The 13,509-nt window shown below is 60.0% G+C and overlaps 1 protein-coding gene across 2 annotated transcripts in view; it reads right to left on the bottom strand.

The window, feature by feature from the left end:
• Positions 1-13,509, bottom strand: part of BSN (bassoon presynaptic cytomatrix protein) — a 67,285-nt gene that overhangs the window by 4,738 nt on the left and 49,038 nt on the right. For both annotated transcript variants that reach the window (XM_066558391.1, XM_066558392.1), the window contains exons 3-5: positions 10,583-11,041; positions 2,928-9,569; positions 55-2,182 (exon numbers count right to left, since the gene is read on the bottom strand). In XM_066558391.1, the coding sequence (XP_066414488.1) occupies positions 55-2,182; positions 2,928-9,569; positions 10,583-11,041 (9,229 nt within the window). The remainder of the gene's footprint in view (positions 1-54; positions 2,183-2,927; positions 9,570-10,582; positions 11,042-13,509) is intronic.

Genomic DNA, 13,509 nt, shown 5'->3' with positions numbered 1-13,509 from the left:
GCATGCCCCGGGGAAGTGCCATGCTCTGGGGTGGTCACCACGGGGAGCTGTTACCTTCGCTGTCTGAGACAACGCAATGGGCATCATCCATGCCGTAGCCCTCCTCGTGCTTGTACGAGTGACTCCTTGGCACGTCTTTGATGTGCTTTTGCACATCAGGCAACGAGTGGCTGGAGCAGAACTGGGAGCAGGGGTCCCCTGCTGACTGGGGGCCCGGCCCTCCTGCAGTGCGTGACCCCCCCATTGACTTCCCCATGGGGCTGACAGGGCTCTCCTCCTCCGAGTGCTGCGAGCGCATGGGTGCCCGCCCACGGCTCTGGCTCATGCTGAGGGATGAGGGCTTGGAGCTGACTTTCTGGGAGCGCTCCATGCTCTCCCGCTCATAGGACTTGCTCCGGCCGCCCATCTCCCGGCTGGAGGACTTTTCCACCCCATAGCCAGAGGAGCGAGTTCTGCTGCTGGAAGAGTAGACCCGCTCCTCCTCATCCACCAGATCCCGGCTGGAGACACCGTAGTACTTTTGCTGCTCATAGACGTTCTTCTTCAGGCCATAGGTGATCTCATCCTGCAGCTTCTTGGCCCTGGAGGCCACATTGCTGCTGCCAATTGAGGTGGTTGTTGAGTAGGAGGCCAGGTCTGACTCTACATCTTTGGCTTCTTCAATGGGGGAGAACTTGGAGATCTTCTGCTCCATGCCCTGCTTCCTGTGCTTGCTGCGCTTGGAGGAGATGACAGCAGGTGCCAGGTTCTTGGATGAATGCTTCGGTAGTGGTGTGCCAGAGCTGTGCTTGTCCATCCGTGAGGAGTGCCGGTACTCACTGTCCCCATAGTAGTAGCTTGAGCTGGTGGAGCTCCCTGACACCCTGCCATTGCTTTCTGTGCCCCGGTAGTAGCTGTTCTTCCCACGATGGTCGGGGCCATGGTGATCATAGATGTCCTCCTCAGACTCCTCCTCAGCTTTGCTGTAGCAGCAGGGACGGCTGGAGCCCTCAGTGTCTCCTAGATCACTCTTCTCTCTGCTGTGGCGGCTATCGGTACTCGTGCCCACTGGCTCTGCTTTCTGCCCGTCCACTGCTGGACTCTCCTTGGTGAGCTCACTGATGTCCTCGATCATCACATAGTTACGGGGGATGTTTTGCTCCAGACTGGTGTAGAGGGACTCGGAAGAGTAGCTGGCTGAGGGGCCCGGTGCCGTGCTGGTTCTCTCAGCCGGCCGGCTCTCAGGTGCCTTGTACTGCTCATAGCCACTGCTCGCCGGCGCAGTGCTGAAGGTGACGTCAGGCACGGCAGAGGAGCTGGTGGCCGCACCAATTACCTCGTAGTTGGTGGGGATCTTCTGTTCTAGGTCAGCCAGGGAAGTCTGCCGTGGCTTCTGGTGCCCGCCAGCTATGTCTGCCGGGCTCTGGTAGAGGGTGGGCTGTGCCGCCGGCATGGTGGCTGCCCCAGCGAAGGCGCTCGGGGCTTGGTAGGGGTTTGGGGGCTGGAAGCCTGGCTGGGCTGGGGTGCCCAGCTCTGGGTATGCAGTGCCGGGGGCCGAGAAGCCACCAGGTGAAGTGAAGGTAGGCAGTGGAGCTGCCGGCAAGCCATCCTGTGAGGTGCTGGCTGTGGGGTACTGGGGGTGCTGGAGGCGTGGTGGTGGGAAGGCGGTGGGGCCCTGCGGGGCAGGGTATGGGTAGGCGCCATAGGAGGCGGCGGCAGCGGCAGCGGCGGCGGCGGTGTAGTCGGGGTACTGCCCGGCAGGGCGCAGGCCGGCGCTGTCGTAGGCAGCGAGGCGCAGGCTGTGCAGCTCGCTGTCTGACAGGTAGTCGCGCCGATCCCCGGGGTAGCGCAGGTAGGGGTGGTCCCGCCCACCAACCCGATCCTTCAGCAGCGACTCCTTGCGCTGGGTGATGCCCAGCTCCAGGTACTTCAGCTTTGCATCGATCTCCTTCTCCTCCTCGTCCAGCTCTGCCTGCTTCTTCCGCAGCTTGGTGGCCTCATGCTCCACCAGCCTCAGGTCGCGGTCCAGCTCCTTCAGTAGGCTGGCCTTAGTGACAGGCGCCGTGGCCTTGGGAGCCAGGCTGCTCAGGTAGAGCTGGGAGGCAGCTGGGCTCGCCAAGGGGACGTGGGGCTCCTCAGGTGGTGGGCTGGGCAGCGTCCGCTTCACCTTGCGTGCCAGCGAGCTTGACTGCAGCCCCCCCACCTGCAAAGCCAAGGGACATCCGGTCAGGGGGGCAGGTGGGTGTCCCCTCCACGTCCCACCCCAAGCACTGCAGTGGTCCTCCCGTGCCCTAGGGGCTGGGGTGAGGCATCCCGCTGTGCACGTGTTCCCCCATGCACTGAGAAAGCAGCGTTTATGTAAAAGCGCAATAAATAGGATGGAAGTAACAGGCAGGGCGCTTTCTGTGAGTAATTACCAGGGGTGGCAGCCGGCCAAGTGCTGAGCTGGCCACGTGCATACCCTCTGCTGCAAAAAACGCTTTCTGTCCGCGGGTACTTGGCAGAGGGACTTGGGGGATTGCTGGTGGGTGCTGCTGCCCCAGGAATTGCCCCGGGACTTCTTGGCTGGGCACTTGACTGCCCAAGGCAACCCTGGTGTGAGGAGGCAAAGGTGTGAGCAAGAGCCACCACAACCCTAAGTGGAGCCGTGCATGGTGGTAGCTCCTCGAGAGAGAAGGGGGACCCATCTGGAGCAGGGGACAGCCCTGATGCTGCCAACCCACAGCATCTCCTGCCTGCAGATAGGCTCATGCAGCCAATGGACCTCCAGGGCCTCCCTCCAGCTGCTGGTGTTGGCATGCACGTCTGTGCCTGCTGTCTGCCATCAGCTGCCGCGGGGACCGGCATTTTGAAATATTAATTGCCAAAGGACTAATGAAACCACAATGTCCCGAGGTGCCTCCCAGGGCTGTTCCCTGAGGGTAAGGTTGTTCCCTGTGGTAACGTACCTGTGAGCTGGGGAGCAGCGGGTGTTGGTAAAGGGAGAACCTGTCCTTGCCGGCCTCCTCAGAGGTGGGGCTGATGGGCTTGGGGTCGGACAGGGAGCGCTGCATGGTCTTGATGGGGCGCGGCAGTGTCTGCTGGCGCTGGGCTAAGTCGGTGGTGAAGTGCTTCTGTGGGGGGACGTGGGCCTTGTTCAGCCGCTCGCTGGTAGCAAAGGAGGACTCCAGGAGGCGATGGGGGGACAACGGGGAGACGGGTGAGTAGAGGACCTGGGGAGAGCGGGGTGGCTGGCGGGTCACCAGCTGGGAGAGGGATTCGGCCGGCAGATGGGATTGGTAACCAATTTCCAGAGGATCTGGCTTCTTCTTCTCAAACTTGCCCAGGGTCTGCTGCCGGACAGTGTGGGGGTCCAGGGGGCCTGTGCTCACTATTTGGAGGCTGGTGGAGTAGGGTGGGATGGTGGTGGGCACTGTCAGCTGGGGGACCACAACGCCAGGTTGGGGAGCTGGCTCTGGCTCTGTCTGGCAGGCCAGGCTCTCACCCCGCTGTGTCTTCTCTGGGGCTGAGATGTACTTCACGATCTCCACTCGGGGGTCATGGGTGGTGATGTGAATGGAGGGGGAGACGCGGAGGAGCTGGTCGGGCTCTGTCTGCACTGAGCAGTCACTGATGGTCTGGATACCCACGCTGGCTGTGCGGGTTGCCCCGTCTGTCTTGCCCTCGGTGCTGGCCTCAGTGTGCCGTGAGGCCCTGGAGCGCCGGCGGCGCACGGGCTGCTCCCACTCCCCGCTGTCCTCCTCATCCGTCTGCACACTGCAGTCAGCGCTGCGCCGTGTCCGCCGCCGCCGCGACAGCATGAACCGCTCCTCGCCGTCCTCCTCATCTGTCTGCACGCTGCTGTCTGCCATCTTCCGTGCCGCAAAGGTCTCCTTCTCGTAGGCATCCCTCAGCCGTGGCATCGAGTTCCTCTTCTTGATGCCCCGGCCGGGCTCCCAGGACTCCTCGACTTGAAGTGACATGTCTGAGGCTGAGCTGCTGAGTGGCCGCTGTGGCATGGGGTAGCGGGGACCGGCAGGCCCCTCTGGGGGTGTCTGGCCCACTGGGGGCCACGCCTGCCCATTGTGCGGCAGCACCCGCGGTGCCTCAGCGGGCCCCTCGGGTGGGCGGGCAGTGGGCTCCCCGGGAGTGGGGAAGATAGTCTTCTGCCGCTTCTGCTCCTCCAGCTGCTGCTGCAGCTGGTGCTGGAGCTGGTGGATGTGCTCGAGCTGGAGGCGCTGCTGGGCGAGCTGCTCCCGTTGCAGCGCCAGCTGCGCGTGCCGCTCCTCCTGCTGCTGCTGCAGCACCTGCTGCTTGATGCACTGCAGCTCCTGCAGCTCCCGCTGCACCAGCAGCTGCTCCTTCTCCCGGTGCCGCTGCAGCTCGGCGCGCTCCCGCTCCAGCTCCTCCTGCAGCCGCAGCTGCCGCAGCTTCTCCAGCTCCACGCGCTCCCGCTCCAGCTGCAGCACGTGCTCCTGCTGCTTGCGCTGACGCTCCTCTTCCCGCTCCCTCTCCTCCCGCTGAGCTCCATCCAGTGGTGGCTTGGGCGCTGTGGCCACTGGCCCGCTCTCCTTGGGGGCTGCTGGTGCTGCTGGCGCCTCTGCACGGGGGGCAGCTGGTGGCGGCTCTGCTCTCTGCAAGCCACTGGCAGGTGCGGCGGGAGCAGCGGGTGCTTTGGCAGCAGGAGCAGCTCCCACCGCTGCCGGGGCTGTGCTGGCGACGGGCTTCCCCAGGTAGACGGGTGTCTCCATCATCGAGGCTGCTGGGGCCGGCCGACCTGGGGCCGGGAAGCGGTAGAGGCCCTGTGCTGCAAGTGGGACACGGGGGGTGACAACTGGCAGCCTGGCCAAGCTGGCCAGTGGGACTGCAGCCACACCACCTGGGCCATAGGGTCTGTATAGCCCACGCAGCATGGGCCGCAGCACCGAGGCCGGCTGGGTGGTGATGGGCAGGGTGGAGGCGATGGGGGTGTTGATGGTGGAGTAGATCATGCCGTCAGCGGCCCGCACGGTTGCGGTGGAAGGAAGCATTTGCCGGATGGCGCCCAGGCGGACACCAGGAACGTTGTACTGGGCCAGGTTGCTGAAGCCCTGCCGTCCCTCAGGGAAGGTGGGGTTGTACATCCCACCGGGTTTGGGGGGTACAGGGCCCTGCTGCTGAGCTGGCAGCCCCCCTGTGGCCCCCTGCCCGGTGCTGGGGCCATAAGGCAGCACATCAGGGCCGTTGGCATGCCGGCCCCCGTACTGGTCCATGGAGTTGAGGGCAGCACACATGCGGCTGATCTCACGTGCCGTGGTGGCACTGTAGTGGGCCAGGCTGGACTCCTGGAAGCTGGCCAGGTCCCCCCGGTGTGAGAAACGGTAGTCAGAGTAGAGGTTGGAGGCCGAGCTGTACCTCCGCATGGGGAAGGGGTGGCTCAGCAGCTCTCCTGGTTGGCGGAGGTCAGAAAAAGAGCCGTACTGTGGCCCCTGGCCCAGGTAACCCCCCTCGGCAAAGCCCACACTGTAGGAGTGCTTCATGGTGCTGAGGTCCACAGCGGCATCACCTGCTGGGGCAGGGAAGGGCTGATCCCCCTTTGTGTGGTAGTAGCTCATTCCGATTTCAGAGAGGTTTGTGTCTGACATGGAGGAGTAGAGTCGTCCAAAGGCGCTGGCTGGGTAAAACTTCTGCTCCTCGTAGAGCGCAGGTGCCGGGGCCGGCTGCTCCCGGTAAGGGAAGGTCTCCTGCAGCTCTGGCTCTCTGCTGCCATACATTGGTCCACCAGCTTTCCGACCAGGCATCACTGCCGCCTCCCCGGTTTTCTTCTCTGGCATCTTGGAGGTGGGGTTGAAAGCACCCGTGCAGCTGCCACCAAAGGGGAACTTGTAGACCATGTCACAGCAGGCCACCTGGCTCTCTGGCTTCACGCCCGTGAGGTCCAGGACATTGGCTGGCCCCTCCTCCTTCAGCACTTTGGTCACTGGGCCAGTCGCTGCCTCCTCCATCTGCACCATCATCACCTGGGATTTCTTGCCACCCAGGGCAAGGAGAGGGCTCTGGCTCTTCAGCTCTACTGGCACTGCCCGGTACACCTCTGATCCTGGCTCTGGTGGGAAGGCCTGTGGGAGGCCACTGGCATTCTGTGCCCCACCGGTCTGTGTGAGGAGCACGTCCTTCTTCACCATCTGGCCTGGCATGCCGTACCTTGCAAATTTGGTCTGGGGGGCAGCAGGAGGCTCGGGCTTGCCACTGGCCACCCCGCTGGCTCTGACAGTGGCTGTCTGGACACCCTGCTCCACCTGCTTCACCTGCGCCAAGCACACTGGGCTCCCGGTCCCCTGCCCGAAATCCACACGGCTCTGGAAAGGGTCTCCATAGACCATGGGTTGCTTGGACTGCGAGAGAATCATGGGAGAGGCGATGGCCAGGCTGGCAGTGCTGGCTGCTGCGATGATGGCGTGGGGCTGCTCCTGGGCATTGAGGTTGATGATCAAGGGCTGGATGGCTGTGGACTGCCGGTTGGGGATGTGGTCCAGGGTCAGGCAGTACTTCCTGGCCTCAGTGGCCAAGGATGTGAGATCCATGCCTTGGTCTGTTATGATGATGGGGGCAGACTTCAATGCAGTCCGTAAGTCCACAGCATTGCTGCTTGGCACCTTGGGCCCTGGCTCCACCCGGGACGTACCGGGGATGGAGGAGATGCGGCAGAGGGAGATGTTTTCTGCAGGGAGTGCTCCCCAGCTGTACAGTCCTGTGATGCCATCAGCGGCTGAAGTCACGGCAGGTGCTTTCTGGGCGTGGTCCTTCACTGGCTGTGCCCTGATGTAGGCACCTGTCGGCTGCTCTGGCTCTGGTGTCTGGGTGTAACCATGTGCCAGCAGCTGCCGGCTTGGCCTGGTGGGGGACGAAGTGGGAGATGTCAAGGCGCCAGAGCTGACTGGCTTGGTTTGGCTGGCTGCATCAGCCGCCAGTGTGATCACCATGAAGGGGGAGTCCTGTGAGGACGCCTGCCGAGTCAGGCGTGGCGAGCCCGCCCGGTGCGGCGTCTGCGTCCCCTGCGCCACCATGGGGGAAGAGGTGTCCGGGCCAGCAGCAGCAGCAGAAGGACCATCATAGGAGAGCACTGGGCTCTGTGTCTGTGTGGAAAACTCTGCCGTGGCCTTTGTGGTGCGGGTGGGACTCTGTGTGGGTGAGGTGGGTGAGAGTGGAGGGCTGGAGCTCTTGAAGAAGGTGTATGTCTTGGGCAGTGTGGGCTTGCTGTCACTCACGGCTGGGATCTTCTCCCTGGCTGTCTGCACGCTAATCTCCACCGTCCTGGTTCTGGTGGTATCCTCGGTCTGTGAGCCATAGCTGACAGTGCTCTTTGATGGAGTGTAGCTTCTCCCAGCTATGGATGGGGCCTCTGGACTTGGTGAGCTGTAGCTCTGCAGCGCACTCCCAGGGCTGCCTGCTGCTGTTGTCACTGTGCTGGTGCCTTTGCTGTAAGCATAAGGAGTGGTAGTAACCTTGGATACTGGGCTGGGTGCTGCCGGGGCACTCTGGAGCTTGCCTAGGTCTTGTCCCTCTTTTGCAAAATGCTGAGTGACCCGGACATCAGGAATAGTCTTGCCAGTGCTGCTGTCGGAGCTGGCGAAGGAGACAGGAGCAGAGAGCTGTGTGGGGCTTGTGCCAGGGGTCAGTGGGCCACCATTCTGCTTCAGCAGGTCAGCGTAGGCGCTCTCTGCATTGAGGAAACGCTTCTCCTGGTATGTCTCCTCCTGCCCCTTCACCTTCTCACCCTGCTTGAGGGCCAGGTCAAAGGAAGAGGACTGGTGCATCCTGGAGATGCTCTTCGAGGTCTGCAGGATCTCCTCGTACACCGCTCCTGCCTTTGGCAGGGCACTGGAATAGTCAGGCTGGGAGGGGCGCGTGAGGCCGCCGTCGTACTGGTATTCCTCGCCATATTGGTAGTCAAAGCCGTTCTGGCCCTCAGTACTGCGGTAGCCAACCTGCTGGAAGGTGCTGCTGTAGGAAGAGGCAGGCTGGGCCTGCTGGACCTGCTGCTTCTGCATCATCTCTGCCTTCCGCATCATCTCCTCATAGGCTTCCTCGGCGCTTTTCAGGGGCTTGCTGATGGGCTGGCTGGCAGCACTCTCCACCTTCTCTGTCGGGGAGTACAGTGACATGAAAGTGGGCAGGTTGTATTCGCTGCCAGACTTATACAGCTTGGAGGTCACAGCATCAAAGCTCTCTGCTTCTGAGTCAATGGAAGGCGAGTACTCGGAGCAGGAGGAGCGGTGCAGCTCCTCCATCTCTGCCGCCTGTCGCAGCTCCTCTGTGGGGGAGGCGTCCTCAATGGGGGAGAGATTGCTGGGGGGGGTTTTGGAGCGCTCCCTCCTCCGCTGGGCCCTCAGCTCCTCCTTGTCACGCTTGGTCTTGCGCGCTGTGCTCCGGATGCGCTGCTGCTCCACCTCCCGCATCTTCTCCTGCTCCCGCAGGAGCTCCTCTTCCTCCCGCATCTCCTCCTCCTCAGATGAATCCTCAATGGTGGGCAGCAAGGGGCCATGTGAGCGATGCCGAGCCTTCCTCTGCTGCTTCACCTCCTCCAGGCGCTGCCGGCGGCTGGGGCTGCTGTCGCTATCCTCCTCCAGAGAGGAGATGGAGGTGGGTGAGGTGCCCGAGGTGTAGCTGGGCGTTGTGGCTGGTAGGGTGGAGGAGTACTCGCCCCGTGAGCGCTCCTCAGGGGAGCCTGTCAGGCTCTCCATCTCCAGCTCGGGCTCCCGGTCCACACTGGTATCTGGCTCCTGGCCAATCTCCATCTCCCGGCCATAGCCAGTTGTGCTGTTCAGCTCGATGGTCTTGAATCGCCGCAGCCCGCCCTGGGCTGTGCTCAAGTCATCACCCTCCACTGTCTCCACGTCTTTGCTCTCCTCTCCTGTGTACATGCTGCTGGCACCATGTGGCAGGCGCCGCTTGGCTGACGCTGGCTCTTTGCCCTTCTCTGCCTCGCTCTTCTGCCCAGCTTTGGGGATGTTGTACTTGGTGCGCCCATAGCCTTCCTCGTCCTCCTCGAGGTTGTCCTCCTCAGCACTCATCTCCAGGATCTGTCTCCGCATGAACTCCTCATCTGTCACCTCTGCCTCCTGGCCCTTGGTCCGGGGGGGCACTGGGGAGAAGCCCCCCTCACTGCTGTCCTCCACATAGTCATGCCGCAGCTTGCTGCCAAACTCATCTGAGGACTCTGCACTCTCCCGCCGCTCCCGCTGGTTCTCCCACTCCTCATCCTCCTCCAGGATGTCCTCCAGCTCCTCGTCCGAGTCAAAGGCTTCAGGGGTGATGGAGAGGTACCGTGGCCGCTGCTGTTGCCGCTGGTCCTCCTGCGGCTCTGTGCGGCTCTTGCTGCGCTCAGGGGACTGTGTGGGTGCACCCCGGCCTTCCAGGAGAGGCCGCATGCTGCTCTCCAGCTTGGTGAGCTCAGAGGGGCTGGGGGGGCTCTGCCCAGCCAGCCCTGTGCTGCTCAGCTTCTCCTCTTCCTGCTGCACCAGGCCGGTGATCTCGCTCTGTGAGCTGGAGATGCCGTCGGAGGAGTAGCCGGTGTCACTGAGGCTCTGGGGGCTGCGGGACAGGTCTGGGGGGTAAGGCTTGCTGCCATCCTGCAGGCAAGGGAGAACACAGCGTCAGATCCAGGCAGCTCCAGAGCTGCTGCTCCTACTTCCCCCAAACCATCTCCCAAGGAGCACACAAAAAGTCTGGGCACCACTGGGAGCGAGCCCAGAGCAAAGGATGGGGACCACCCTGTGTCCCCCAATTCAGTGGCACATCAGTAACTTGTCTGTGCTAATAGAAGGTGTGCTGCAAGCAGGGGATGGTACAGCAAGTGGCCCTGGGCATAAATACATTGGGGGACTAATAAATACGTTTGAAAAACTGGGCCCCCAGCCCCCAAGGCACCCTTCAGAAGCAGGGCTGGCCCCAGGATCCTTGGTAGATGCCAGCAGAAATAAACAGCCCCCTTTAATTGGTTTGACAATTAGGCAGTGTGAGGGACTGAGCCATGGGGACTGTGCCATCACACCCACCCCTGGTGCTACTGGCAAGACCCGCCACCCTGCCAGAGGCACCACAGACCACTTGATTTTGGGGACCCAAGGAGCCTCTTCCCTGGGGGCTGCACAGCAGTGAGGGGGGCAGCCATTCCCTCCCAGCTGGTGGGGACCTTCTGCCATGTCCCCTCCCCATGGGGGGCTCTGCTGGCTGCTGCTGGGATGGTTGCTTGTGGAGAAACACCATCCCAAGGTAGCCAAATGTTTCCCCAAATTGTTATGAATTTTAGAAAAGGTGGGATAAAGAGCATGAAAAACACCCACTGCTGCAACATGGAATGCTGGAAAATGAGTTTTCCATTTGACAACAAATCCCAACTACCGTTATATTATTTAAAAGAAATGCAGAGGCCAGACATGACCTGAACTATCGCATTTTGCCTGAATTGATGTAATCCTAATAAAAAGAAGGCAAATATCAGCATGCTGCCATGGAGCCTGTGAAGGTCCTTCCCCATTTGTGGGCACAACTACTGACAGAGGCACAGCTCAGTAGCACGCCAGCCTGGGCCAGGGTGTGGTGCCCAGGGATGCTCGGAGCTGGATGCTCCCTGAGTGCTCACCTCCTGCTCCTTTGCCCGCGGCGCCTCGGGGAGTGCCTGGCTCTCCTTTCTCTCCACCTCTTGTTTGGGGGTCATGCTCTTCCCCTTTGGAGCGACGCTCTCAGGAGCTCTAGAAGGCTCCGGGGCAGCTTTGGGCAGGGGCTTTTCCTCTGCCGGCACCGGGGGCTTCTTTTCTGCTGGCGGTGGGGGCTTCTTCTCCGCTGGGGCAGGGCTCGGGGTCCTGCTCTGCTCAGCCGCCCGGAGGCTCCTGGCGGGCGAGGGCTGCTGCTCGGGGGGCGCTGGCTCGGCGGGCACGGGTGCCGGCGTGGGCGCTCTCTGCTGGCCGGCGGCGGGCGGCTGGTGCCGCGGGGAGCCGCTGGATGGCGGCTTTGGGGTAGGCAGTGGCATTGGGGCAGGGTCGCCGAGGCTCCCTTCGAGCAGCCGCTGAGTTTGGCAGTTCAAGCACAGCCATTCGTTCTTCTGCAAAAGAACGGAAGGAAAAGTTCTGTTGAAATTCTGGGAGCTTCACCCCAGCAGGGATCTCACGGAGGAGCTCTGCTGGTGGGACACCTGGCAATGGTGCAGAGGATTCGGCCCACCCAAACCAAATAACCGGCTGTGGAGGGGCATGCAGCATCATAGCCATACCCTGCAAACCATCCACATCCAGCTTCAACCCATCCCTACCCTTGTCCAGAAACCAGAGAGGTCCAGCCAGAGGTACCATGGCTGCAGCGCAGGGATTGCACACTCTCCCCCACAATCCCTCAGCATCACCAGCTCTTTCATTCTTCAGCCTTGTGGTATTTCAGTTTTAAGTGAAATTAAACAATCAAAGGTATATTACTACCATAGCTTAACACTTCTCAGCTCCATACAGCTCCTCTCTCGCTCTGATTTGTTTTCTTTGATACAATAAAGGTTTAATAGCATAATCATATCACTTATGGCTCTTTTTTCTAGGTTAACAAAAATACTGGCTACACAAGTATGCCAGAATTTCCCAAAGATATTACCCAAAGTACATGCTGTGCAGGAAAAGTACAAGACAATCTTGTCTAGTGAAATTCTCAGCAAGAGCTGTTGTTTTATGGCCTGGAAAAAGCAGAGGCAAGCGGGGCTGTGAGTGGCAGAGAGCCCACAGGGCTAAGGCAGGGGCTCTGCATTAAGAGATCAGAAGCACTTTCCTCCCCCAGGTTGCCCAAGGGTTATTTTTACCCACCCAGGAACGTCCAGGAATAGGGGCCTGACATTCCTTTCACTTTAGATGTTTCAGCATTTTAAATCTCTTCAGTTTTGCTGCTAACAGCACGATATGCTCCAGGTTCTTTCCCCAGACTTCTCCTTTGCTGCTCCATGGCTCCCAAAGCTCAGGGTGGTCAACCTCAATAGGTGGCTGGCCCTGAGGAGCTGTCATGCTGTCTGAGAGGTGGTTCTTGGTCTTCATCTGGACCAGCCTGGGGCCAGGGCTGTGTGCCCTGGGATCCCAGAGGCCATGGTCTGCCTGGAGAAGATTGGGTTCATCAAAATGACATTGAGGAAATAGCCTCAGGTTGCACTAGGGGATGTTTAGATTGAGTATTAGGAAAAATTTCTTCACTGAAAGGGTTATCAAGCACTGGAACAGGCTGCCCAGGGAAGCAGTGGAGTCACCATCCCTGAAGGGATTTAAAAGATGTGTAGATGTGGTGCTTAGGGACAGAGTTTAGTGGTGGCCTTGGCAGTGATGGGATAACAGTTGGACTCCATGATCTCAAGAGTCTTTTCCAACCTGAACAATTCCGTGATTCTAATCTATGACTGTAAATCCCATACCTATGGGACAGCAGAACTGTGACAGCCTTGTCATCTGCATCCCAGGAGTCTCCAGGTTATGAGGAGATGTTGGAGATGCCTTGCAGCTGGTGGTGGCCAGGAGCAGCAGGGCTTTACCCACAGACACATCTTCCTTCACCTCTGCAGCAATCCTGCCCAGGAGCAGCCATCCAGCCCCACGCTCTCCAGGGAGCAGAGGGGCAGGAGGGCTGCTCCTGTAGGAAAGGGGCAGGTGTAAAACATCCTCCCACACCCAGCACCCTGCAGCAGCCCCTGCTCTTCACACAAACATCTTAAGAATACATTAGGGCTTTGGAGGGCCATTAAAAAAATCCCTTTCAGCACGGTAATATTTAATTACTGCTTAATCAAAGAGAAAGTCTAATTAAGGGGCAAGTGCAGCCTATTGTATCTTAATGATTGCATTTGTCTTCTTTTATTTCAGAACTCATTCCCGTGCCTCTGAATCAGATCTGCTTGCCCCACTCTGCTTTGTAATTATTCCAGACCGCAGAAGGAAATGTGATTGTGTGACACAAATTGAAACCATGCCTCATGGAAATACACGACCTTTCATTTTTCATTCAGGAATCCCATTTTTCTTTGCCAGAGCTCCCTCCCTGATGCAGGCAGTGAGGGCAGGGCACAATGCACAGGGGATGGGTTGGATGTGCCAGGGCAAAGCTCAGCTCAGTTCCTGCCCATACCTGTCTGCCACACCACCACACCAGCTCCCAGCATGGTCCTGAAGGAGCTTGAGGAGATCAGCTTGCCTTGAACTACCCAGCCTGCCTCACTCAGATCCTTTACACCCTCCCTGAATGGGGCATTGGATACCCTCATGATGTCCCAGCCTGCCAGACTTTGGTGACTGGGGAGCTCTGCATATGTGATGGGCACAACTGCTTTTGCCCTTCCAGAGAAAAACTCAAGCCAGAAAGACCATGGAAGGCCAACACTGGCCACCAGTGTTGCAGATGCTGAGTGCCAATCAGGTCCCATTCAAGGAGCCCATGGAGAGGCAGGTGTCACTGCTGGTGTGATCTCATCAGCACGAGGCTTAGGGCTCCTCACAACCAGACAAGCCAAGTACTAACCTATTCTATGGGGATGTCCATCCCTGGAAGTGTTCA

Source organism: Molothrus aeneus, chromosome 12 (assembly GCF_037042795.1).
Source record: "Molothrus aeneus isolate 106 chromosome 12, BPBGC_Maene_1.0, whole genome shotgun sequence".
NCBI lineage: Eukaryota > Metazoa > Chordata > Aves > Passeriformes > Icteridae > Molothrus > Molothrus aeneus.
This window is presented reverse-complemented; position numbering and strand designations above follow the sequence as displayed.